The 27,959-nt window shown below is 37.3% G+C and overlaps 2 protein-coding genes across 4 annotated transcripts in view; one reads left to right on the top strand and one right to left on the bottom strand.

The window, feature by feature from the left end:
- Positions 1-5,879, bottom strand: part of Spt6 (transcription elongation factor Spt6) — a 66,466-nt gene extending 60,587 nt beyond the window's left edge. The window contains exons 1-2 of one of the 3 annotated variants that reach the window (XM_089234729.1): positions 5,472-5,879; positions 3,281-3,389 (exon numbers count right to left, since the gene is read on the bottom strand). In XM_089234729.1, the coding sequence (XP_089090855.1) occupies positions 3,281-3,380 (100 nt within the window). In that variant the 5' untranslated portion in view covers positions 3,381-3,389; positions 5,472-5,879. The remainder of the gene's footprint in view (positions 1-3,280; positions 3,390-5,471) is intronic. The other 2 variants (XM_089234730.1, XM_089234731.1) reach the window with 2 other exon arrangements.
- Positions 5,880-6,931: 1,052 nt separating this feature from the next.
- The window catches only part of Flo2 (flotillin-2), a 28,136-nt gene continuing 7,108 nt past the window's right edge, over positions 6,932-27,959 (top strand). The window contains exons 1-9 of the mRNA XM_089234728.1: positions 6,932-6,977; positions 7,188-7,333; positions 12,096-12,177; positions 12,604-12,818; positions 17,965-18,197; positions 18,423-18,542; positions 18,755-18,969; positions 19,104-19,287; positions 19,552-19,698. Of these exons, the coding sequence (XP_089090854.1) occupies positions 7,285-7,333; positions 12,096-12,177; positions 12,604-12,818; positions 17,965-18,197; positions 18,423-18,542; positions 18,755-18,969; positions 19,104-19,287; positions 19,552-19,698 (1,245 nt within the window). The 5' untranslated portion in view covers positions 6,932-6,977; positions 7,188-7,284. The remainder of the gene's footprint in view (positions 6,978-7,187; positions 7,334-12,095; positions 12,178-12,603; positions 12,819-17,964; positions 18,198-18,422; positions 18,543-18,754; positions 18,970-19,103; positions 19,288-19,551; positions 19,699-27,959) is intronic.

Below are 27,959 nucleotides of genomic sequence, written 5' to 3'. Positions count from 1 at the left end.
TATACAGGACCACTGGCAATTTTCAGCCTCCTAAAGGTTTTCTTCATGTCAGCGCCTCTGAAACACGCATTGCCACATGAGAAAATAAACACATTTCGAAAACCATTCACAATTTCACAAAATTCTGGTCATAAGCAAAAGCCGCTGTGGCTATAGTGAACGACTCGCATTGCGAGGACCTGAGTTCAAACCCCACTGGTACCACAATGGTGGTCCCCAACTTAGAGATGTGAATGTGTGAGCTGATCTCCCCCGTAAAAAATCTTGCCACAGAGAGTGACAGGCTTATAACGGTACAAATATTCAATCATTACACTTCACTAGCAATTTGAAATATAGATGACAGCATTGAAAAATCAGACAACACTATATATGCACTCAGACTATTACGTATACACACTTTGTTCCAGATTGCCACAAAGCTAAACTGGGAGAGATCTCGGCAATGGGAAGAATACTTAAGAGAATACTAAGAGTATACTTAAGAGGATTTCTCAACAATAGCCACCAACAGCCTCTTCTACACTGCAGACAAAATTGAAAAACATTAGTTTTGCTTTGTGCAAGAAATTTTTTTCCTGCAAAGCCTATATCAATATTTTTGTTTGGAAGCAAGCTTTCTTCCTGGTCCCGATCAATTTCAGGAAGTTGTTTTGCAGAAGCTGCAGCCTCCAACTTATCAGATTTGACCAATATTGCAATAAGTTTTCACATGAGACCTTGAAGACAGCTTCAAACAAAAAGGGGTACGAGGTTTGTAGCTCTGAAAACTTTTTTGAAATGGCTTGCACTCTGAAACCAGTCTTAAAAAAACATATCTTGCACTTAATAAGGGGATCTTTTACTGCCAGGCCCCAACAAAGTAACAGGCTTACCTGAAAGACACTTGTTGTTCCATATAAACTTCACGTTGTCAAAAAAATGTCTACAGTTCTTCCTGAACATTACACATTTTCAACCCATCTCCTACTACGAAATTTCAGAGAAATAAATCTCGTTTCAATTTTACTCATATTTGATGTCTGTAATGTTTCTGAACTGTGTGTGGCAAGAAAGTAAATCTATAAACAAATAAAAATATACCACTAACAAGTTGTTAAATCATCCCATCCAGGCTGCCTTCTATGTTACCCACAGGTAGAGTCCCCGTCCCCCCCTATCCACGTTGACATAATATTTGAATGGCCCACAGACACGGGGAAAAAACAAGAGGATAAAACATTTTTCTGATAAGATAGAAAAAATGGAATTTATCTCCTTTTAATTTTTTTCCTTTAGATTTCTCCTGACTTTTCTCAAATATTAAGAATTTTCCTTCACTTTTGACAAATATTTTGCATTTTCCTTTTACTATTTTGATTCTCCCGACTTTCCGGGCATGTCAAATACCCGGAATTTCAGAAAAGGAAGCATAAAAACTTTATTGGAACGCATACCAAGTTTTGAGAAAAAAAAAATAAGGAGGGAAAGACCTCTGTATCAACTTATTTTTCTTTTTCCTCCTCACCATCTATCATGATCACACTAAGGTGTCGTGACCTTGAAAAGTAGTTCCACTACTTTTAAGTACAAAGAAAGCACCATACTTATTGATAGAAATTACAGTAGGTTCACGACTACTCACACCCACATAAGAAACAGTGTTTTTTTTTTTTTTTTTTCCCTTTAATATTTTGATCTTCACGCATTCCCAAGGGATCAGCATGATCCGTCCAGGGAATTTGTTAGTATTAGTAGACATCCATGCCTGAACCAGGATACGAACCCAGACCTGCACAGTGAGAAGCTAGTTCCCTAACCAGGCGGCTTTTTTTACTATGTAATTTAAATTTACTATGTAAATTTGCTTCATTCCCACGAGATTGCGCACACATGCCTTTTTGAAGAATAGTATAGGGAGTATAGGGTTGAATCGCCTGTTCGAATTGTAATAAAATTTTCTGAGATTATTGGAGAAACAAAACCGAATGTGGGAAACTCTTATCATAAATATCCACAGTCTTGTCATCTAGCTGCTATGCTGTCATGAGTTTCATGGCACAAAAATCGGGGTTTCGGACCCACTAGGCTGCTAATGTGCAGTCGTGGTCAACTGAATACGATTTTCTGAAGTTTTCCAATTTTGAGTTGGCTTCCCTTAGAAAAAAAAGAAACTGCTGCCATGACGCAGAGGTGGCTTGGGATATGTCGTCAAACGGGGTGCCACTCTGAGAGAGGCACCAAATCCAAGATGAAAATGCAAAAAAAATTTTGAATGAAAAAAAAATAAGGGAAAAATGTTTGTCCATTTTAGAAGGGTCGCCAAATCTGAGATAAAATGGTGCAAAAAATTTAAATTTTTTAGGAATTGTTGGGCCAATACAAATATGACATAGCTCCCATAGTCAGGTGTGAAATGTGTGGAAGTTAAATGGTGGCAGACCATCAGGGAGGGAAAAGAAAATCACAGATGGAAATTGCTCAAAAAGGATTTATATGAATCAGAAGATGATCGATCAGAATCATTTGCTCTTTAAATTTATGCAGAAGATATTATTGAAGAGACAGTTTTCTGAAATGAAAAATGAATCAGTAGTATTATTATTAGACTGATTATTATTATACTATTATATTATTTATAGACTGAGTATTATTTATAGACTGATTTTTATTAGTAAATATTGTATATAATGTGCTTAACTTAATTAGACCTATATTTGTTTTAAATTTATTACACATGTTAATTCCTCTGTGTCTATGGGTTTCTTTCCAGCTTTTTTTGTACCTTAGTAATGAATTTAACTAAACCTAGTGAACTTTTACTACTAAACTTTTTTGTTAGCAAATCTTTAGATTGAACATGTTTTTAGAAATCAATTTTTTGTTCTATACAAAGAGGTGTCTATAAATGATTGGGGGGGGGGGGGAACCCAACTTTATTTTTCTTCGAGAGGGCCCCACTTTCACTCAAAAAGGGACCCAGGTAAATTAAAGTGGATCGAAATCTCTGTACAAGTATTTTTTCAATTTGAGAGTAATTCAATTTACAAGAAAAAATGTTTAAGCTTGTGAGATAATGTGGAACAAATATGTATAAAACAGGCATGTAAAAAAATAAGCTCATTCATGAAAGCAGGGAAGTTTGAACAAGTCAAAGTTCAAATGTGGAGCCGAAATTTCATTTCGTGAGCAATTTTTTCAAAATTGCGTGTGACAGAGTACGTTTTCTCTTAAGTATAGCTATAGAATATAAATGGAACAATGAATTAAAAAATTTCTTTTCTAAAAATCTAATACATACCGTCTTCTTCCTCTTCATCTTCGTCGTCTTCTATTTTCCTTTTCCGACCAATAACTTCATCCTCAGATTCTTCTGCTTCGCTCTCTACGAAATCAGCCATCGTCTATTGCTACGGAAAGTATAAAAAAAAAACACACAATCAAAAATTTTAAATACATCAATAAAAGAAGTCTTGCCAACATCAGACATAAAATAAAAAGAATTGAAAAAGAAAATATGATAAACACAATGTTAATTCCTCATATTTTGTTCTTCTATTGCAGTGTTTCCCAAAGTGGGTGATGGAATGGTCCAGGGGGCTATAGAAAAGCTACAAATATAACAGGATCCTATCGATTCGATTCGCTTGAGTCGTGGCAATGAGAGAAAACAATTTCTAAAGGGGGTGATGGGAAACTATGTTCTACTACATACATACATGCATGTCTAATAAAAATTTACTACTGATTACAAAATAAATGTTTCAACTGGATTTATGATACTGATGACTTAAAACTTAAAAGACACTGTTAAATGTGGAAAACAGTTTAAAACCCAGAGTTTTAAAGTTTCGTATTTTGCAATATAATGCTATTTTTACATATACAAATTATTGTTTCAGCTTCTTTATTTGTTGTTACAATAAAATACCAAAATCATGGTCGAGTTAAAGTTGTTTTCAATCATCATTTTAAGACCCTCACAAATGCTAGGTTGCCACTGATCACCAGATGCATAGTTAAATTATTAAATACTAACAGCAATAAAAAAGATGAGTGATGGTGTATGAATAGTATCAAACAAACACTCCAAAATAATTACTTTGTGGCATCTATCGCATTCATACACCCTGCTACCTCAATTATTTGCATCACTTACCATACAGTAATATTCACAGTGATCAGGTATAATGCCCATACAGAGGACCAAAAAAAAAATATATATATATATACACAATATAATCCATGACTTCACCTAATGTTTTTAAATCTTTCAACGGTGGTTCTAATAGAAGGCCCACAATATTCAAATTTACAGGGCAGCAATTAAATATTTTGTCAGCCAGGCCAAGCACACATTTTTGAGACACCCTGTATAATCTACGAGCAGTTAAAGAGTGAATTCAACATTTCCACAGTTAAGGTGCTAATTTTAGATAGTGTATTTTACTAAATATATACTCTATCCAACATTATAGAGGTTTCATCCCCCTGCCTGGAGGGGGGCACTAAATTCATCTTTTGTATTCCTTTGAAAATTTGTCTAACATTGCAAAGTAGGCACTGAAAAGGCTGCTTTCCAGTTCCTGTTAACACAGTATCTAGTTACAGCTCTGGATACTGTGTTAGTGGGGGCAAGAATCATTTCAGTGCTCTCTTCACAATGCTGAACTAATTTTCAAAGGAAAACAAAGGTGAATTTAATGCCCTCTCTTGGTCTGGAGAACAAAACCTTCATGCTCTCTGCTGGTTACGAGACAGTATAGACCTATAGTTGCAGCCCTAGCCACTGTGGTGGTTGAGTGGTCAGTGACGAGTTTGCATCATGAGGACATGGGTTCAAACCTCACCCTCGCCACAGTGAATTTGTTTTTTGTGGTTCTCAACTTCAGGGCACGAATGAGTGCCAATTCCCCTGTAAAAAGTCGCGCCAAAGGAAGCAACAGGCATACAACTGTAAAAATCTTTAATCATCACACTTCATTCATAGTTCAAAAATTAGATATAGCAGTAGATACAGCACTACAATAAGCATTACAACAAAACAAACTTCAAATGTTTCACAACACAAAGCAATTCATTAAAGGTACCACAGAGGTACATAGATGAGGTGCGCATATGGTTTGATTGCAGCCCTGGCTGTCACAATCACTGTAGTTTACATGGGACAATTTCGTTGTGTCACGGCTACCTAATGAACGGGGGAACAGAAAAGCGGTTTTCCTCTAGCCGGGGTCTTCAACGCATCTCGGGTGCCCCTTGTGCACACCTACACTCTTCAGTAGCATGTATGTAGCATAGATTAGTGGTTCGCTGACCTCATTAAAATGCCTGATATGGCCCACACTGTTTCAGCAGTTAAGGCGCCTGTCCCACAGTGATGACATTAAATTTCAATTCATATGGTTATAAACATTAATTCACAGTCATTTTAGCATGTACAATATTCAATACACTGTTTTAGAAGAAATATCATGAGTAGATGCACTAACCTCAGAGATCAGATACTAAATAAAAGTGAACAATATACTCTTATTAAAGGTAGAAAACATTTCATAGTGTAGGACTAGATTAAAAATCTCGAACTACATTATATATATGTAGTGTTTGTACTTGAGAATGAAAAAATGTTACATATATACACAAGTAAATGCAGTATATCAGGGGGAAAAGTACCAATAGGAAGAACGCTTAACTAACAAAGAGAGTAGAAGAGGTCAAGGCGGAGGTGTAAGTGGGAAAAAAATATGAGCTGTAAACTTTGGGTTCGAATAAAACACGGCGATTTCACATTTCTTACAGAATAATTATCTATTAACTACGTCATATAATTTAATCACAAAAAAACATTATCATTTTATATTTTGAGTTTATGTTAGTTACGCGGTTACGGTTTATAACCACTTTTCATGCCAACATGAAATGATTAAAAAAATTGTCAAACCCCAGTTTTTCTAGATTTTCACAAAAATGTTTTATCAACAATAAATGGTTGTTTAAAAGAGACTAATATTAATAATAACCTGAATATTCTTCAAAATAAGGTATTTTTTTCAAAATTCTCAGTACAAAGTCACGAAAAAATTTTACACGCCAAAAGTCACGTCAAATCTGATTTTTTCAAAACTATGGTGACCATACGTCCCGTATTTCCCGGGACAGTCCCGGTATTTCCTGTTTTTTTGGCTGTCCTGACTTTTTGGCAAAAGTGTCCCGGTTTTTCCCGTATTTTACACGAAGCCTACTTTAATTTTTATTCTTTATTGAAGTCAAAGATTGACATTATTTTTCAACTCATAAATTATTTTATGATAATTACAACTATATATGAGAATATTAATCTCCCACATTTGCCTTGGTGAAAGTTTTTTTTTCGTGGAATACATTTTGATCCACTGCAATTTGCAGTAATGCATCATTTCCCGCCATTATAATTTCCCGTAATTTTCGCAATATTTGGCAACTTTGTTTGATTTTGGCAATAATTGGCAATGTCCCGGATTTTCCCGTATTTTGAATCCCAATGTCCCGTATTCCTCTCGAGGAAATATGGTCAGCCTATTCAAAACCAACATTTCTTCAGTAAAATGCAGAGTTGATAAAATTAATGAAGTTGTCCTTGAATAAAAATTTTTTATGGAAAGTTCAAGGGTATGCAAGAAAGTGATTATGCTGACCATATTTTGACTAGAAAAAGAAAAAAATCGGAATTTGCATTACGAAAGAAATTGTCAATCAAACTATCTTCATTGATTGTTTTAGTAAAGATTATGAACTTAAGTAAACTTTTTTGAAAAAATTTAGATATTTAAAAACATATAAATGTGGACGATCAAAAAAGTACTAGAAGTTTCCATACAATATGGGTTATGTGGTCATAGTAGTAATCCGGGACACCTCCAGATTCGATCTATTATGATTGGTGAATGAATCTGCAGAAATTCTCAACAACCACAACTCAGTGAAAGATGAGATGACAGCAGCGTCTCAATCATAGGGTGTGTTTGAAATTTTGATTGCTTTTAACAGCGGATTTTCATTTATTGTTATTTACGCGAAGGAACAATCATTGTTGTTTTACAATTATTACGCCATTGGGAAGTCAGTTTAAATTGGTTCGATTATATATTCGTTACGAAATGAACATTTAATTGCTACTCTTAAAGAAAAAAAAAAATATGTAACTCTCTTTCACTTTCTCACTCTAGTGTGAAATGACCAGAGATACATTTTAGATGTGTTGTTGTATAAATTGTAATTGAAGTTGTTGACGTTCGTGATTGCTACCGAAATTAAACGCTAATCATGGGTAATGTCCAGACAGTTGGTCCCAACGAGGCTTTAATTGTTTCCGGTGAGTTGATAATAAGCTTTATTTTTAACATATTTTCTCATGTTGTTGGTATTGTGTTTATTGATTCATACTTGTAATCAATTGTCAAGGCTGTACAAAGCCTCTTTCAGTAGGATATTCAAAGTTTGAAGAAATTTTAAACAATATTGCACTGTGTGAGACAAAAACCCTTTGTGGCCTATCTATATATAAATATATAAAATTGATTGTTTGTGTGTGTCTATGTTCTCTATACAAATCTACAATTTTTGATCAATCGTCGCCAAATTTTGCATATATATCAAACAGGGCCCAGATTGAACAATAGGCTACGTTAAAAGTTCATCAGAGTAGGACCATTTTACGAAATGGGCCAGAAACTGTCGAGCAACAATGGTTTCTGGATCTCAATCACTTTTGGAATATTTACGTTTGTTACCGTGGTTCCCAAAAATGCGTTTCAGACATGCATATGCCTTTACCATGGTTTGTCACGTCTTTTAATGCTGCCAGTATTATGTATAATAGTTTATTCCTTTATAATGGTTTGTCACTTTTTCAATCCTCCCAGTAATTGAAAAAAAACCTGGGCAGCGGTTGTGGTTTTTTTCTTTCCTTATGAAATAATTAAATACCTCCAAGGTTAACGAAACTACCAACAAAGAAAGATCACAATACAGTAAATGTCTGTTATTATTGATATGGCTTATAATGAGGTTCTTGCTATTATTCTGGAGCTATTATTATTATAATTCTGGAGCGATTGTCAACAGCTGATGTTAAAGATACAAAAAAATAATCACGTTTAACAAGTTATTCGTGAATGAAAAAAAATTCACTATGACGATAGCGGAAATTCTTGAAAAGTGTTTTCTTTTCTACTTTCTTTAAAGAATTATTAGGCCTACATAAAATTGAGACCAGAAAGCGTGGTATTTGTAAAAAAAAAAAACCCTATTCATAGGTGGTGATAAACGATTCATGTCAGTACCTCCCAATAGCATAGCTGCCAAGTCTCCCGAATTTTTCGGGAATCTCCCGAATTTTAGCTTCATCGCTCGACCTCCCGAAAAGTTCTTAAATCTCCCGAATTTTAGCTTCATCGCTCGACCTCCCGAAAAGTTCTTAAATCTCCCGAATTTTTACAAAAATCCCTAATTGTCCCTAAAAATTCCCTACTTCATTAAAAAAAAATCCTCGCTTATGAAAACAATCCCTAAGGAATTTCTTGTGGGGCATGAAGCCTCTTTTTTTTCCCTTTCGAAGTGACGTCACACGTCGTAAATGGGGAAATTCCCTTTTTAAGGAAGTTTTACAAACCCTCTGATGGTAACAAGAAAGTTGTTTGTCTTATCGTGCAGGGAAATGGCTTAGCAACCAATAGTCCTGGATAATAATTGAAGATTCTAGTGACGCTCATATGGTCAAAATTTCTTTTGAAGTTACGTACGTGCGATATAACAAAGCATGAATAATGATAAGCAAAAACATATTTAATCAATTTTAAAGATACCTATTCCGATGAATTTCCTTTCATCAAACGTTCCAGAAGGGGGCCGACTTTTCCTTTTTGTACAAGTTGTGTTACGGACATAAACATCGGTCATGGAAAGACTGCCATCATCAGTCGTGAAGTGAAAAAAAAAACATCAAGCAAGTGTCACGAAAAGTCAGTGTTCTTCAAAAATTGACGGTGTTTTCCTTCATCTTCCGATGATTTTGGGGTCATTCGCGCAGAATGTTTGTTCACAGCGTTTCTGATTGAACACAATATTTATTTTTACATCACTGAAGTTTTGGCCTCCGATTTCACTTGTTTTTTGCGTAAGAATTTTATTCCCAAGGATTTAACTTCCATGTGTGTAAAATCCCTATTTTAATTTGACTTCAGTTTTTGAGTAGGGATTTTATTCCCTACGCTTTAACTTTTATGTTTGGAAAATCCCTATTTTATTTGGAAAAATCCCTATTGTATTTATTAGGGAGTGGTTTTAGCATAAAATACGGGTTTGCGCGAAAATCTCCCGAATTTTCATTTTCAAAAGTTGGCAGCTATGCAATAGATAATAGGACCACATGATGTCTTCAGGGGTGGGAACTCTGCGCCAATTGCGCTGCACTGTGCCAAAACTAATATCTTGCACCATCCTGCTCCAATAGCGTATTTTTCTGTGCCAAATAGCGAATTTTGCTTTAGTATTCCCGGAATTTCGGAAAGGACGCCAAAAAATCTTTGTTCCTGCTAGCCACGAAACGATTCTTTCCGAGAAGAGCGTGTTTTATTCCACTGTACTCAAACTATCGGCACCTCATCAGGCTTTCCATCGTGAAACCCCGATATTGTCCGTGATCGTGGAACTGAAGATGGTTTGCAATGTCTTTCAGCTTTAAAGTACAAATGCGAGTGTTTCCGTTTAAAAAAAAAAAAGTCGCCACTGGAAACAGCAGAAATTACTGTAGTTGATCGTCATTGTGTTAAATCCCGATGTTTCGTGAAAAAAATTTATAAAAAAATAACGAGCATTAAAGCGCCAATGTTGCCGAATAATGAGCATTAAATCGTCAATCTCGCCAAATAACGAGCGTTAAATCGTCAATCTCGCCAAATAACGAGCGGTAAATCGTCAATCTCGCCAAATAACGAGTGTCATATTGCCAATCTCGCCAAATAACGAGTGTCATATCGCCAGCCTCGCCAGATAATGAGTGCTGAATCGCCAAACATTGAGTTGATTCTTCCGAAATTCTCTCCCATTTTGCAACAATTTCTTTCCAAGTATAAAAAAATTGAAAACTTATAAAAAAAATTTTTATCTCATTTGAAGAAGTGCTGTTCAAGGTAGCAAATAGCTCCCTCAGTAAGCAAAAATAATCTTAAATAGACAGGTGCAAAAAATTTTATGACAACCTCTCTTTCAAACAAGGTGTCAAAAGCCTAAAACACCAGAAACAAAAATCAAGCTGACGAAAAGATGTTTGATAACAAAAGACAGTACAGTTTTATTTTGAAAAGGGTTGAGCATTAACGAAAATATTCTTGTTAATTTCACTGATCCAATTTATAAATATCTGCTCCGAATCCCATATTTTGCTGCTCCAAATCCTGAATTTGCTGCTCCACAACTGCTCCGAATCCTGAATTTAGCTGCTCCGAAATGGACTTAGTCACTTCTCACCCTTGCGTCTTATCTTTTTATCTATATAGAAGGTGCTTTGGGTTTAATATAGCATCGTATGGGTTGGCTTGAGTTTGGGGAATGATGAGGAAAAAATGTTCTTAAAGAAGAAGCGATGGAACAAAAAGTTCGGGAGACTATGATTTGGACAATGAATTGACGCTATTTCAAATATTACACAAAGAAACAAGGTGCTGTTTGCCGTTTGAATAGCTCACGTTACTAGCACCACCTGGAATGGATGATTCTAGAAGTGAAAGAGAAAAGTTACAGCAGTGTTTCCCAAAGTGGGTAATATTTCCCCATAGGGGATGATGGAAAGGTCCAGGGGGCAGTGGAAACTCAGGGTTTAGTACAGTATCCCACAGCTTAATCTGAGTTGGGGGAGAGGAAAAAGTTTTTGAAGAAGGGGCAATGGGACGAAAAGTTTGGGAAACTGAGTTACAGAGCAACTCGGAGCTCTTATGCCGGCCTTAATGACTAATGGCTTCCTTGGCGATCTGGATTATACTGCATCTGTTATTAAGTGTGAGAAATTCTGAAACAAAACTTGAAATTGCAAAAAAAAAAAAAAAAAAAAAGGAAGGCGTTTCCATCAGCTTTTTTTTTTTATACAATTAGCATTGCATAGTTAAGCAAAAGTAGTTCCTAACAAAAGGAAAAATAGAGATAAATTTATATCTAGTTTTGTTTTTTTTATAACAAGTCTGTTGTAACAGGAATCTTCCCTGTGATTATGAGCTGTGGTTATAACAGACTTTCACTATACTGATTTCCTTCTCTTTTTAAAGCCAATATTTGATACTGTCTCAAACACACGCCCAATAACTCACAAGCATAACTATTCGGGAAACAAAATGACAATGAATAGGGCTCCAAGCTCAAGGTTGCCTTCCTACCTCCAGGTAAGCTAATGCAATGTAGAGAGATCGGTGTGTTGTTTTGCTCCAAGGTATTATAATTAGAATCTCTCCTATTAATGCCAGGTCCTGTAGGCTACCTGATAAGTGTAGGGCCATGTCAAATATGAATTTTTAGGGACCCCTAATGTGTTGGCTGCTTTTAAGTAGAAGCATTTGCATGGAAAAGGGGGGTATGATGTGGGCTGTGCCTAAAATACAGAAGACAGTCCCAATTTTGGGGTCCTGGGTACATCGGCTATTTTAGAAGAAATTCAAACTGGTGGACCACGTTTTGAAGAAAGGGCATCATTCTACAGTGTGGCGGGAGTTATAATCACTGACAACAAGAAAAAAATGGTCATATGCCATGAGTGGACATTTTTTTCTCTTTAGTGATGTGTTAAAAAATAAATAATTTTTGTCCCCTTTTGTCCATGTGAGAAACAGCACCTTACCACCACTGTATAGTATTTGTGCGCTTTGTAAACATTTCCATGTGCATGGGTTTCCAACCTGTTTATGAGTGTATGAGGCAGGCATGTTTTGTGTTCAAGGTGTTTTCGTTCTTTCCAACTATACATGGTCCAGGCTCTATCACAGGGTGATTTCATAGTGTTTGAAGTGCTGAAATATATCTATACGACCCTATATGAATATTATTTGATAAAAGTTTATTATAAATACAATTATATCTATATATTTCAGGTGGTTGTTGTGGAAATACTGGAAAGAAAATGGTGGTTGGAGGATGGGCCTGGGCTTGGTGGTTAGTCACAGATGTTCAAAGGTATTTTCAATATTTCCTTGTTATATTTCTTTTATATGGTGAAACTTTACTACAATGATACTCAATATGATGATTAATTTTGCTACAAAAATATAATTTTTTAAATCTTATTCTGAATTTCTTTTAATCTGATTTTATACTCCAATATCATCCAATTCAATAGTGTCATCATATCATTTTGTCTTTGCGCTACTGAAGAAGGAACTTTTTTTCCAAACTTCATCTCCACTTATGTTGTAAAGCAAAGCAAAAATGATTCACAAGTCTGAATTATTGTAGCGTTTGCATTTGTTAAACCTTGAGATAAAGAAATTCTTCAGACACCAAAATGTATCCAATGATTTTTTTTAATTGCATGATGAAAATAATGTCCATAATAAAATGAAAACTGACTGAAATAACTTGAAATGCTATGTTTTGTTACAGGTTATCATTGGAAGTAATGACTTTAACTCCAAGGTGTGAGCATGTTGAAACAGCGCAAGGAGTGCCTTTGACAGTAACTGGTGTTGCCCAGTGCAAAGTAATGACAGAGAAAGAATTTCTTTCTACTGCTGCAGAACAATTCTTAGGGAAGAATGTTGACCACATCAAATCTGTTATTCTCCAAACATTAGAAGGTCATCTTAGAGCCATTTTGGGTACGTCTATTGTGTAATAAATGAACATGTACAATAATTTTGAACTATATAGTTGGAAATTTGGTTTCTGAGTTAATCTGCTTGTAATTCAAATCACTTGTATATTGAATCAAACTTTCCCATAGGACATAATCAGAGGCATACACAGGGTGGGGGTAAAGGGGACCCTTGCCTCCCTCCCCCCACACACAAGCCAACTAAAAATTAGGGAGGGAAATTAATATTTTGATGAAAAATTAAAATATCAAAAGAAAATACCCTTTATATGCCTTATTAACCAATTTCTCCGGATGAAAAGCCTTTTGTGGCTCCAAAAGTCTATCATGCTTATGCCCCTGTGCATAATGCATACTCAAATGGTTCATTCCAGAATTATTCATTCACAAAACTTACTGCTAAAAACAGCATTTAATCCATTATTGCAATACAATAATAATTCAACAGGTAAAGTAAACATACAATACAATAATTTTATATATTAATCTACTTTAAAAAATGAAAAAGGGGAGGACTATTGTTTAGGGCTCATTGTTTATCTGCTGGCTCATCACAATCTTTTTATTTTTGTGTGACTTTGGGAACCAATACAATGACTTTTTTTAGGATTCGGGAAAATGGGATTGCATTGTCATTAGACAAATTCATTGCTTGCATTATTACAGCTTTACCTTGGCTGGTTTATTTTTTTTGCAAGATTATGACTTATGCTCAACTTTTCACATTTCTCTAACTTCATTTGAAATGAGAGATTTCTCATTTCCCTCTTCTCTTCAGCCAAGATCATGTCTATAAGCTCTTGCTATTGCACACAATGGTGATTCATTAGTTTGTCTCAGGGTTGTTTGGTTTAAACCACGTTGGTTTAAACCATGGTTTAAACCTTGGTTTTAACCAACTGGTTTTTTTCAAAAAATCAGATAAAAGTGGCCTAAATATCATTTTTTTCCCCTGAAAAATATCATATTTGTTCATTATTAGCCAAAATGCTTCATTTTTACCTCATTTTATATCCTTGGGGTACATTCTGACGGTATATCTTTAAATGATATAAGATTTTATAAGTGGTTTTTTTTCAAAAAGTCTCATAAAAGTGGCCAGAATATATATATATTTTTCATATGAAGTATCTTAGTCATTTAAAGTTATATATAAAAGCCAAAACTTCTCATTCTTACAACATTTTCTAACCTTTGGCTACATTCTGATGCTCTATCTTTAGCAAATTCATGAATAAGGATTGCATCACACATCTAAATTTAGTGGTGTATTATCTCACAGCTTTCTTTTTCCCTTCACAAAGAAGCAGCAACAGTAGTGACACGATCATGCTAGGGGCAGGTGGTCCTATAATCCAATAAAGACACCAGCTGTCCTTAAAGGACAAAGACTAGTGTGCTAGTAGTTACGTTACCTCACATAGATTTTCATTCCCATAAGAAGTAGCACATCTCCTACTGTATATCTCTGTCTTAATATTCAATAGTTGTTTTTTTTATACTTTCACACACACACTGTTAAGCCCAGTTAATCAAGGTTCTACTGTATTGTAGTAACAGATTTATAAAAAATAATCAGCTATATACAGGGTGATTATAGTTTAAGTTTTGATTCCAAAACTATACAATAAGTACTGATCGGAATGACCTGAAAATTTGCATGGATACTTCTGAAGCAATGGACGTTTCTTTCGCAAAAGAAAAAAGTGAAAAATGTGCAAGTAGATGATGCTGTACTTGACCAGCAGTATAATCTATTTTGTGCAACCACATCATTTCGGCACTTCCACAGCATCAGTGTGTGGATAGAACTTCTATCAAGATGCACATTGCAATACCAGCAAAGCAGCTGCTGAAGACCCATTTTGACAGGATGCACCTTAACCCTTGCAACTTCTGGCTTTGGGGGTACCTCAAAATGTTATAAACTATGGTCAGATTGCAAACTTTGGTGAATTGTAATCTCCAGCACATTCCCTATATCTTAGAAGTTCCTCATTCCTCAGGAATATGAACGGGGGAAAGAGGGTGCGTTTGGTTTAATAAAGCTGAATTGCAAGCACATCCACATTATGATCATGGCATACTCCGATTCTGCTGTTGAACAAGAATTTTTGTGCTTTCAGCCTCATAGCCAGAACACGCGGTGGACAACATACACTCATTGCCATAAAAATTTGCGCACAAGAAATAATTGTGGGATCGAAACGAAAGTTGGCCTGAAGGTACATGTCAGGCAGATATGCAAATGATTAGAAATGCAGCATGATTGCACATTGCGTAATGCCACTAGAGGGCGTTGAACTTCGTTCTCCTTGGAGTATAAAACAGGTAAGCAGAGTTTGCTGGAGTGTATTTAATCGTTTGCAAAGGAAATGCTGAGGTAGACATGCCGTTACGCCGCCGTCGAAGACCATATGAGCAGTTGTCAGAGTTCGATAGGGGAAGAATCATCGGGATGATGGAAGCTGGGTGGTCAGCTCGGCGAGTAGCTCGTCAACTAGGCCGTTCTGATTTTACTGTGAGGCAGTGTTGGGACCAGTGGACAGAAGAGACGTCATTTACACGGCGACCAGGTTCAGGACGCCCTCAACAGACCAGTCATTGAGAAGAACGTCACATCATCCGAAACGCACGCGTAGAGCCAACTGCCTCATTGGCCGCTATCCAGACACAGGCAGCAGCTTCACTACGGGCCCCTGTGTCTTCCCGAACCATTGCAAGGCGCCTGGCTGAAGGACATCTGGCATCGAGGCGCCCATTACGTGTGCTGCCAATGACACCCACCCACCAACGTCTCCGTTTGGAGTGGTGTCGAGCACGATGGGATTGGACTGCAACAGAATGGAACCAGGCCGTCTTCAGAGACGAATCGAGATTCAACTTGAGCAGTGATGACAATCGTGTTCGTGTGTGGAGGCCCCGTGGTGAACGCTTCAATCCTGCCTTCGCTTTACAGCGGCACACCGCTCCCACAGCTGGTGTCATGGTATGGGGTGCCATTGCTTACAATACACGGTCACCCCTAATATTGATCCATGGCACAATGACAGCCCAGCGGTACGTCCATAACATCCTTCAGCCACATGTGTTGCCACTCATGGCAGGGCTCCCAGGAGCCATTTTTCAACAAGACAATGCTAGGCCACACACAGCAAGGATGTCACAAGACTGCCTCCGCCACATTACCACCCTTCCCTGACCTGCTCTATCCCCAGATTTGTCACCAATCTAGCATATCTGGGACGGCAAGTTGTACACCCTACGAGGTTGGTCGAACTAGAGGCTCATTTACAGCAACTGTGGAACGAGATATCTCAGGACATCATACGGAACTTGTATGCCTCAATGCCCGCTCGTATCGCATCGTGCATTCGCGCTAGAGGGGGTCCAACAGAGTACTAAAACTTCTGTTCATCTGTACTTTTTTCTGCAATAAATGATCCTTTTTCTTGGATTTTCTAATCACTTACTTATATCAACATAGTACTTACATGTGTAAAATTCAGTTTCATTTTGACGACTTCTTCTGGGTGCGCAAATTTTTATGGCAATGAGTGTATTTAACATTTTTTGAGTAAGTTGTAGTTATTTGTTCAATTACTTCATTTTTTTTGTGATGTTTCCGTGAATTATGGACTCGTGCAATGCTATAATTAAGTTATAGTTTTGCCATGACTGGCTATCGTTTCCATTCTGCGAGCAAATTTCCCACATGTTGGATGATGTCATTAATTTGACATTTTTAAGTATTTTTTCCCCTTTATCAAACAAAATTGAATTTTTTCAGGAATATTCATGTCAATTTTCAAGTCATTCTGACAATCGCTCTTTTTTTACAGTGTTTTGAAATCAGAACCTTAGTTATAATCACCCTGTATATCGTAAATCACTGCTAATTAATCTGCATTATTTATGCTTCATTAAATACATTATATTCACCTAATTTTTATTACTTTTGCAAAATAGCTTCCTAATTAAGTATACTGAAAGTAAATGGAGAAAAACCTTTATATATTATATGATTAATAATAACATTAAAAGAATTTTCAAACACACAGTAATCCATTGAGTTAAGCAAAAAATAATTAAATGGCAAAAGTTGGTTTTTGTTAAAATTTAATAAATATTTATTGATTAATTAGCATGGGAATAGTGTTAATTACATTAATAAACATTTTATTTCTGTTAATTATTGGAAGTTTGTATGATTTTTCAGAAATTTCGTTGTTTTTAATGTTAATACTATTTAAAACAAAAAAAACCGGTTTAAACCAAAAAAACCTGGTTTAAACCAAAAAAACCCGGTTTTTTGGTTTTTTTCAAAAAAACCGGTTTTTTTACCAACCCTGGTTTGTCTGTGGTCAACTCCTAGCCATGCCCTTCTGCAGGTTTTTGAGTGTCACCCTCATTCAACTCTCAGAGGCTAAGCTTTGTTCTGTTTGTTGATGATTTCGTATCATCCCACAGTAGGTGTGTTGGCAAAGGCAATGAACCATCAGTTCGGTTGTGATCACGTAAACAAAACAAAAATGTTTGCTGGTAATGAGAATCACAGCTCGTTTATAGAGTCAAAATTTTTTCACAATTTTTGCTCGTATATTAAAACATAAACTGAAGTTCCACTGTACTAAACTTTTGGAAACATTGATTCAGTTGCATAAAAATCCTCTAAACCAGGGGGGTCTTCAATGTATGGCCTGCAGCACTCTTTGATAACACATGTTTAATATAGTATAGCTTAGCAGCTCACTGGCTTCATAAAAATTTCCAATGTGGTTTGCACATTGTTGAAGGGTTAAGATGCCTTGCATAAACTATTGATGTACTTGAAAAATTATGCATTTAGCTGATTTTTTTAAAATTTTAGATAATTTCAGTAACATACATTACTACTTAAGAATACTATGTGTATACTAAGTGTAATTGCTATCTATTTAATATCTGTGTTAAGTGTACTCCATAAGTGCGTAGCATTTATATGCAATATTTTTGACCGGGAGTGCAGAAAATAGTCTCAAGTAAATAGTCTGTGAGAGAAACCTATAAGTGAGAGGGTATATAAGTGAGAGATCACTGTATATTTAGTACTATATGAATGAAAAGTGTTAGTTACCATTTTGATATAAACAAGTGCATTCAAATTTCAGGTACTTTGACTGTAGAAGAAGTTTATAGAGACAGAGACCAATTTGCATCTCTTGTAAGAGAAGTGGCTGCTCCTGATGTTGGGCGTATGGGCATTGAAATACTTAGCTTCACAATCAAGGATGTTTTTGATCGTGTAGAGTACTTAGCTTCATTAGGAAAAGCCAGAACAGCCGCCGTTAAGCGAGATGCAGATGTTGGTGTAGCACAAGCAAATAGAGATGCTGGAATAAGGGTACAATCTTAACTTTGGTGGTTTTTTTTTTTTTTTTCAGTGGAATGATGGACTTCAAATTTTAAAAAAAAAATAGATTCATTAAACATTTTTAATGGACTTTTAATCCATTTGATTTTCCCTGGACAGAATCATATGGATCTCTTAGGAATATGTGAGGATCATGCTATTATTTAATAAAGAATTGTGTATGTTCATTAGAATTTTTCTATTCATTCTATTTAGGAAGCAGAATGTGAAAAAGCAGCAATGGATGTCAAGTATGGTGCAAACACTAAAATTGAAGATTCTCATCGTTTGTACCAGCTCCAAAAGTCAAATTTTGATGCTGAAGTGAATACAAAGGTAATCAGGGTTGCTCAACTTGACTCTTGCTTCAAAGTACAGCATGTTCAGTTTTCTTTTAAAGCTCTCTAAAACTCTCATCAACTCTCTAAAATTATCTAGATGTTTCTTTATTTGTTCAAAATATTCCTATGTAGTTGAAGATTAACTCTGAAAAATACACATTTATAAGTTTGACTCATTTCATTTCCATTATTTTTGAAAACAAATAGAAAGCAGAAGCACAACTTTCGTATGAATTACAAGCAGCGAAAATGAAGCAGAAGATTAGGAATGAGGAAATAGAAATAGAGGTTGTTGAGCGCAGGAAGCAAATAGCAATTGAAGAGAAAGAAATTGCACGTAAAGAGAAAGATTTAACTGCTACTGTTCGTTTACCTGCCGAAGCAGAAGCTTACAAAGTTGAACTTATAGCACAAGGCAAACGGTATTCATAAATTTCTTACCTTTCATATGATACATTATTTCCATTCTCCCAGTCGCATCAATTTTTTTTTTCCAAAGTTTTTTAAGATCATAGTCATTTATCAAACTTTAAAAAAAGTTATTTGATTTTTGTAGCACTCAGACAGTCGAGGTAGCAAGAGCTGAGGCAGAGCGAATAAAAATGTTGGGAGCTGCAGATGCTTATGCAATAGAAGCAGTTGGCAAAGCAGATGCAGAGAGAATGCGCATGAAAGCTGCAGCATATAAACAGTTTGGTGATGCTGCCATAATGAGTCTGGTTCTTGATGCTTTACCGAAGGTGATTTTTTTAGTTCTATTGTAATTTTTATAAAACAATGATATTATTTGATACATTTCTTATTTGAATCTCAGAGAATACTAGGCTTTCAATTTCAGACTTTAATGAAGCTTTCATCATCAAATAAATATTTAGCTTATCTTCCTTTATTTGTCTGGGTGCCTGAATGATTTTATATAATATTATTTTATGAAATACTTTGATTTATTTTTTGAAAACAAATTCCATCAATGTGGGGGGTTCCCTCCTCTCTTGTTTATGCAGATTGCTGCTGAGATATCTGCGCCTCTAGCAAAGACTGATGATATTGTCCTGGTTGGTGGAGAGGATAAAGTGACTGCAGAAGTGACAAGACTGGTCAGTCAGTTACCTCCTTCAGTGCAAGCTCTAACTGGTGTGGATATATCAAAGGTAACTTTTATTATTTTCTTGTGAAAGATAGTCTACTATTTTTCAAATGATAATGCTACCTTTTAAAATTATATCAACCATGTATAGTGATATACTTTGTTATTGCAGTATATACTTTATTACAAAGTTTGTGTATTAAAAGAAATGTTTCATGGTGGTTTTGAAGATTTTACATTTCTAACATTACATTTGCATGTATTGTATTCATCATCTGGTAAAAATGTGATACCCAGTAATATTGCATAGGGTTAAATGGGGGAAAAAATAAGATGACTGTTTTTGCTTGAAAAAATATTTTGTGTTAAATAAATGGTTCTGAATCTTCAGATTCTGTAGAAAATAATTTTGGTTCATAAAACTCAACAATTTGATAAGATTTGAAGAAAAAAAACTACAGTGTTTATGTAAACATTACGTATTAAAATCAAGTGCATGCACATCTTTTTTTCTGAACTGCTTAAACCTTTCTAATTGAAAACCCCTTAAACTTTACAATTAGAATTGTGAATATGACTGTCCTACTTTGTATGTATATACAGTGCACGCTCTTCATAACAAATCTATGGGGCTGAAATATTGGGTGCTAACAGTGTGACCGTGTCAGAAGTGATATATGATAATTGGATTGGGCTGTAAAGCCAAAGAGCCGAGAAGAGAGGTTATTGACTGTTGGATGTGAGAGAGTGTATCTCTCAAACTCTGGTTTAGGCATCTATTAAATAAAAGTTATATGAATTATTCTCGTTGACTAGTATCGACTCTTAGTATATACATAAATTGTGATATGTCTAGGAGGTCAAGCGATTCATCAGCTGTGGGATCTGGAAAATCCACGATCCATTTCTCGAATGTCACAGAGTAAGTCGTGACTTAATTACTAACGTTCCGTTCGAGTAACTAAGCCTGAATCACCGCTTTATCATAAGTCTATGGTTAGGGCTAAGAACATGTCATCAGAGTATCATGTCCTGAACCATTTTCATGTGCAATACCAACCGAGTGGCTGAAATGGAAGAAGCAGTTTGAAAGATTTCATTGTGTGTGTGTGATTTGTCAGGGCTAGCAAAGAAGAGTGAGAAAGACCAGGTCAACACGCTTCTCTACCTGTTCGGTGAACAAGCGGAGAATATCACCTGCCAACAGCAGACTAAGAGGAGTGCGATCCGGTTATAGCGACTTTATGCAGACATTTCGTGCCCAAGTCATATACTCGTGGGCTAAGTTCAACAATCTGGAGAACTAGTAGAGAAGTTCATCTCTCCTCTCCGTGTGCTAGCTGAGTCACACCATTATCAAGCTCTCAGAGAAAAGAGGATTCACAATCGCATCGTCGTGGGTTTCAGTGACTGAAGATTGTCTGAAAAGCTTCAGTTAGAGCAAGGTTTAACGCTGGAAAAAGCTACAACCATGGCAAGACAATATGAATCAGTCAAGAAGCAGCAAGAGGAAATTTATAATCCTGCATTCAACCAGCTCAGAGCTAGCCAGAAACCTGGCCAGGAATCAACGGGAAGCCATCATTCAGAGTCCAAGAAATGAGCAATCAGTGAAGGAAAAGCAGTGCCAGACCCGCAGTAGAAATGAAGCTGCTTCTTGTTTTTGGTGGGAAGAAGTAAAGTTTCATAACCAGCATTCCTGCCTGGCCAAGGACACCACATGCCGTAGGTGCAGTAAGAAATATGCTAACTTTATGCACTTTGCTAACATTTGCATGTCGAGGGTAGCTGCAAACATTTTATCAGTGCGTGAAGTCGGGATGAAGACAACGAGGTCATTCCTTGGCTACTTGTGGAGAAGACGACATCTAAGCTGATGGAAGAAAAACAGAGGCCCCCCCCCCCACGCTCTCTCTCTCCACTCCACTCACTCACTCAAAATTCAAGTCCCAGTGCAGTGAACTTGAACACCAAGGGAATGTTTGAGTGCGAGCAAACTTGCAAGTCTCTCTCTCCTCAAAAGTCTGTGATCAAGGGACCTGATTGTCCACTATTGTTGAGAGATCATTGTGTCCAACTGAACGACTCAATGAAGTGACTGCTCACAGCCTAACTCAAGTCAACCCGGGAAAAAGAATTTCCATAAATTTTCGATGGACCTGGAGAACGATGATGCAGTGCCCTTTGCAGTTTGCATTTCAAGGCGAATTCCTATCTCATTGATGGATAAAGTAAAACAGCATCTCAATGCCATGTTGAAGGATGGAATAATCAAATCTGCCACAGAAATGAGTGCATGGTGTGCTCCACTTCTTTTGGCAGCAAAACCAAATGGAGACATCAGGCTCTGCGTCGATCTGACCAAGTTGAACAGCAGCATTTAACGTGAAAATTTTCTGTTACCTTTGGTTGATCATCTGTTGGGCTAGATACCAAAATAGGATTTTGGCAAAACAAATCGACAAAGAAGTCGAGAATGTTAGTGACTTTCATCACACCTTTCGGAAGGTTCCATTTCTTGAGACTTCCGTTTGGAATTTCTTCAGCTCCAGAAGTTTTCAACAAGACATTTCATACTATCTACAAGGTGGGGAGTGGAGGAGCGTGGGGAGTTACTAACAGGGGTGGGAACTCTGCGCCAATTGCGCCGCACTGCGCCAAAACTAATATCTTGCGCCATCCTGCTCCAATAGCGTATTTTCGCATTTTTCTGCGCCAAATAGCGAATTTTGCTTCAGTATGCCCGGAATTTCGGAAAGGACGCCAAAAAATTTTTGTTCCTACTTGCCACGAAACGTTTCTTTACGAGAAGAGCGTGTTTTATTCCACTATACTTAAACTATCGGCCTCTGATCGGGCTTTCCATCGCGAAACCCCGATATTGTCCGTGATCGTGGAACTGAAGATGGTTTGCAATGCCTTTCAGCTTTAAAGCGCAAATGCGAGTCAGTTGCCGTTTAAAAAAATGTCGCCTCTGGAAGCAGCAGAAATTACTGTAGTCGATTGTCATTGTGTTAAATCCCGATGTTTCGTGAAAAAAATTTTCATTCTGGGAGTAAAAAGCGCATGTTCGTCGAATTACGAATGTTAGTTTAGAAACTTTGCCGAATAACGAGCGTTAAATCGCCAATGTTGCCGAATAACGAGCGTTAAATCGTCAATCTCGCCAAATATCGAGTATCAGATCGCCAATCTCGCCAGATAATGAGTGCTGAATCGCCAAACATCGAGTTGTTTCCTCTGAAATTCTCTCCCATTTTGCAACAATTTCTTTCCAAGTATAAAAAAATTTAAAAATTAAAAATTTTTTTTAGCTCATTTGAAGTGCTGCTGTTCAAGGCAGCAAATAGTGCCCTCAGTAAGCAAAAATCATCTTAAATAGACGGGTGCAAAAAATTTTATGACAGCCGCTCTTTCAAAAACAAGGTGACAAAAGCCTAAAACACCAAAACCAAAAATCAAGCTGATGAAAAGATGTTTGATAACAAAAGACAGTGCAGTTTTATTTTGAAAAGGGTTGAGGGTTAACGAAAATATTCTTGTTAATTTCACTGCTCCAATTTATAAATATCTGCTCCGAATCCCATATTTTGCTGCTCCAAATCCCGAATTTGCTACTCCAAAACTGCTCCAAATCCTGAATTTTGCTGCTCCAAAGCTGCTCCGAAATGGACTTGGTCACTTCCCACCCCTGTACTAAAGAAGAACACGACAGACGTCTCAAAGAAGTTCTTCGATGGTTCCATGATGCGAACTTCACCCACAGCAAGGACAAGTGTGTCTTCAGCGTCATCGAAGTGAGGTTCTTAGGTCATCTGATAGACCACAAAGGAATCCAGCCTGACCCAATGTAAGTAGCCATAGGAAATCCTCAGCCACCAAAAGATCTATGTGAAATGCAACGCTTCATTGGGATGGTGAAATATTTGGCCAATTTCATACTGCATTCGAGCAAAATTTTGGCTCAGATTCACACGTTACTGAAAACAGCGAATGAATTCATGTAGAACTCTGAGCAAGATCATTGCTTCAAGGAAATCAAAAGCTTGCTTAAGTCGCCATCAGTCCTTGTATGTTTTGATCCTAAGCTACCAGTCACCGTCTGTGTGGATACATCGTCTTAAGGGGGGGCTTTGAAGGTTGCTTGCGTCATCAACCATCCTTTTTGAAGATATGAAATATTCTAAGCTGCTGACTAAATTTTGCTGACAAAGGGTGGAGGGGGTCAGTGTTTTGCTGAGTGCCCGAGTGGCGCAGTGGTAAAGATGCTTGCCTTCCACTATGAAGGTTACCATCAAGGTCCATGGGTTCGAATCCGGACATAGAACATCAGAAGCAAGTTCTTTACCTACCGAGCTTAGGGCGACCACTGATGGATGGAGCCTTCATTCCCCACCCAACTCCACTGGTTGGAAATTGCTGTATGGCGATATATGACCGGAGTTGGTGTGCGGTAGAAGTAGTGTTTTGCTGACAAGGAGGGGGGGGGGTGGTCAAAAATGGCTAAAAATATGCTGACATAATACTTGAATGGCCCCTTAGCATTGTAGCATTTTGCTAAAGCTTTTCCCCCCATTTTCGCTTTTTTGCGAAAGGAATTTTTTATCCAGCTTAAACCCTGCTTGAAGGTGACAACTCAGACAAATTGGAAGAAGAGACTAAGGCGTACGTGAGCCTTGTCATCTCACCTCTTCTTGCTTCTGAGGCAAGGCTATTAGAGATCAAAGACGAACAGAAAAAAGATGTCATGATTTCAAAAACAATTTCTTTCGTTTTTGGCATGTGCTCAGAAAAGAATACAGTTAGCCAAGTGGAATTACCATACTTCAACGTCAAGGACATGCTGTTCATCAAGAATAACCTACTGCTACAAAACAGTCGCCTCGTCATCCCATCAGTCTTACAGCAAGACATTTTAGAATGACTTCAGTGTGGTCACTTGGGCGTGAACAAGTGTCATTCTCTTGCAAGTGAGTGTGTTTGGTGGCCCGATCTGTCAACGCAAATTGAAGACAGGATCAAAAATTGTGCTGTGTGTTGTCAGAATAGAAACAGCAGGCATGATCCACTTATTCCTGTAGACTTTCCTTCCAGACCATGGGAAATAGTGGCCATTGATTAGCTCAAGCTAAATGGAAAATGGTATTTGCTTCTTGGTGATTATTGCTCTCAGTACCCAAACTACACGTTGTTAAACTCGCTCTCTTCAGCGAATGTTATTGAGCACCATAGGCGGAGATAGACTTGGAAGTCTGGAGGGGCACGATGATGATGATGTCAATTCACATATGCATATATACATTAGATCAGCCCATGCCCCCCCCCCCCGTATCCCCGCCCATGTTTAGCACTGCTAATCAATCTTTGCCCGCCACTGCATTCCAAAGGATGTATGCAGTGACAGCGGGTTTCAATTTGAAAAAGTGAGAAACTCCCAATTCCAAAAATTTGCACAGACATATGCAGGGTTTGCACATCCTTACAAACTCCTTAAAAACTCCTAACTTTTCATTTCCTTCTGGAAGGGCCCTTATAACTCCTTACTTTTTGCAGCCACGCCTGAGAAAGTCTTTTTTTTTTTTCCTCTGAAGGGATGATCTTTCTTAGAATAGGCATTCCCCATGGTGATGAATAGCATTGCCTAGAAAAATAAGAAGAAGCTTCCCCCGAATATAAAGAGGAAGAAAGGAGGGGAAAAAACGCTCTCTCCCTTTGTAATAGGAAATGTGAAAGCAGGGGATGGGATTGGAACATCTAATGGTTGTGCATACCAGCCAACCGTTACGATTTTATCGTATTTAGTAAATTAATACGATTATACGCTTTTGCTTCTAAAAATACGATTTTTTACCAAATCGCTAGTTTTGACGTGTTTTCCTGCCTATGTCGCAAACTGGTCAGCATTGGAAATCAATGGTCCGTAGAACGACCTCACTCCGCTGAACCAGTGGCCGAAAATTCCCCCATGCCCAGATATACTGGATTGGTGACAAATCTGGGGATAGAGCAGGCCAGGGAAGGGTGGTAATGTGGCGGAGTCAGTCTTGTGACATTCTTGCTGTGTGTGGCCTAGCATTGTCTTGTTGAAATATGGCTCCTGGGAGCCCTGCCATGAGTGGCAACACTGTGGCTGAAGGATGTTATGGACGTACCGCTGGGCTGTCATTGTGCCATGGATCAATATTAGGAGTGACCGTGTATCGTAAGCAATGCCACCCCATACCATGACACCAGCTGTGGGAGCGGTGTGTCGCTGTAAAGCGAAGGCAGGATTGAAGCGTTCACCACGGGGCCTCCACACACGAACACGATTGTCATCACTGCTCAAGTTGAATCTCGATTCGTCGCTGAAGACGACCTGGTTCCATTCCATTGCAGTCCAATCCTGTCGTGCTCAACACCACTCCAAACAGAGGCGTTGGTGGGTGGGTGTCATTGGCAGCACACGTAATGAGCTCCGTGATACCAGATGTCCTTCAGCCAGGCGCCTTGCGATGGTTCGGGAAGACACAGGGGCCTGTAGTGAAGCTGCTGCCTGTGTCTGGATAGCGGCCAATAGGTATGTCCTCACTGGTGCGTCTTCTTTCAACAGCTTTCAACTTTCAATCTCGTTTTTTTTTTTTCTTTACCGCTGAACTCTATCGCATGCCTCAAGTGGCGTGCCTTTTTTCTGTCTTCACCTATATGGCTAAACCTTTCAATTCAGATGCTGATGCAACTGTAGCAGTGGATGCAATTTCCACATTTTAATGTGAAAATATGTGAGGGAAAATTGCTCTATAAAAATACGGAATATATAGACGAAATCATTCTCAAAATTGCTCAACTTCGGAATAAATTAAATCAAGTCGTTCGTCGAATATAGTCGAGTCAAAGAAATTAAGAAAACTGAAAACTTCTATTTTACTAGGTCGTAATCTAATACGTATTTAAATAATTTTTTTCGTTCAAAATTATAGTCAGCGCAGCATTATTTTTCTCAAGTGTTTATTCATACACCAAAGCACTAAATCCGTGGTAATAGAAGTGAAAAACTTGAAATTTCCAAATTAAATAATTTTTCATAATAAAAAGTAGCAGAATATGATAGCCCAAGATGATCAGATTTAAAACATTTTCGCACACAAATCCGAATATCAAAAGAAAATTATTCAATATGTTGTTTCAATCAATTTTCAAACTTGAAATACCGTACTTTCTGTTCTAGAGAAATTTTCTGTTACTGACTGTCGAATTTCTTGTGCGCTCATCCCTAAACTCGGCATGCTACTCGAAAGGTTGATCTTGCGTACACTTCTGGTTGCAGCTCTAATTATATTAATGAAAATAAAATCTGCATAAAACTGTACAGTTTTTGAGAAAATAGCGAAGATTATTATTGCGCTGAAGGGCACAGCCTGTTCCTCATAAATTCGGGTCCTGTGCAAACATGAACTTTTTCCCTCCCCACCCCCCTTTTATATAACGTTCTTTGAGGCAACTTTTTTCCAGTCATACGATTGCTTGAAATCAGGATGATTTTAATCGTTGAATGTAATTTGTACAAAGTGTTCAAATTGGGACGTTAATCAAGTACTCGCAAAAATGAAATCGGACACGAGCATCAAGCACTTTGAAAGCACCGCAGTGCCCGCGAGCAGCAGGTTGAATATGTCTGCTACAGATTACAACTATGTAAAAAGTTTACATAATTACTCTCAAATTAAATTCCACGTTTGGAAATATTCTACGGAAAGGAAGGTTAAAAAAAATAAAGGAAAGGAAATCCAAATTTGTGGGCCTCCTAAAATTGCAAGGGCGAAGGGCACTTGACCCCGTTTGCCCATGCAAGAAACAGGCACTGGTAAAGGAGTCTTGCATCCGGTAAGGGTGATCCTCCAACAGTTGACTAAGTATTATTCGTGTGCCTCCATGAAATGTTTAGAAAAATGTGGAGTCAAGAGTTTCAACAGCACGGTGGACCTCCGATGAAAGTGATATTCGGAGGGTGTACCGATTTCATATACTTTGAAAAATCATACCATTAGATCTTATTATCATAAATAGCCCTCCAACACATCTGGTTAAAGTTCTCACGCCGTGTCTGGATTGCCCCATGCATTGAGGTGGCCCCGCGAAGAGCTCGTGAATTATTTTATAATTACACAGCAAACCTCCGTAACACGAGCTCTTCGCAAAAACATGAAAAAGAAATCGACCAGCATTTTAATATGAAATTCTACCAAAAAAATAATTTTCAAGAAAAATCATTTAATTTATAATTTTACAATTATAATTACCGTTAATTTAAATTTACCTTCAATAATATCACGTAATGCACTACAT

The sequence above is a fragment of the Pholcus phalangioides genome, unplaced genomic scaffold (assembly GCF_987345545.1).
Source record: "Pholcus phalangioides strain wild (caught in Gottingen) unplaced genomic scaffold, Ppha-v1.0 ptg000008l_1, whole genome shotgun sequence".
NCBI lineage: Eukaryota > Metazoa > Arthropoda > Arachnida > Araneae > Pholcidae > Pholcus > Pholcus phalangioides.
This window is presented reverse-complemented; position numbering and strand designations above follow the sequence as displayed.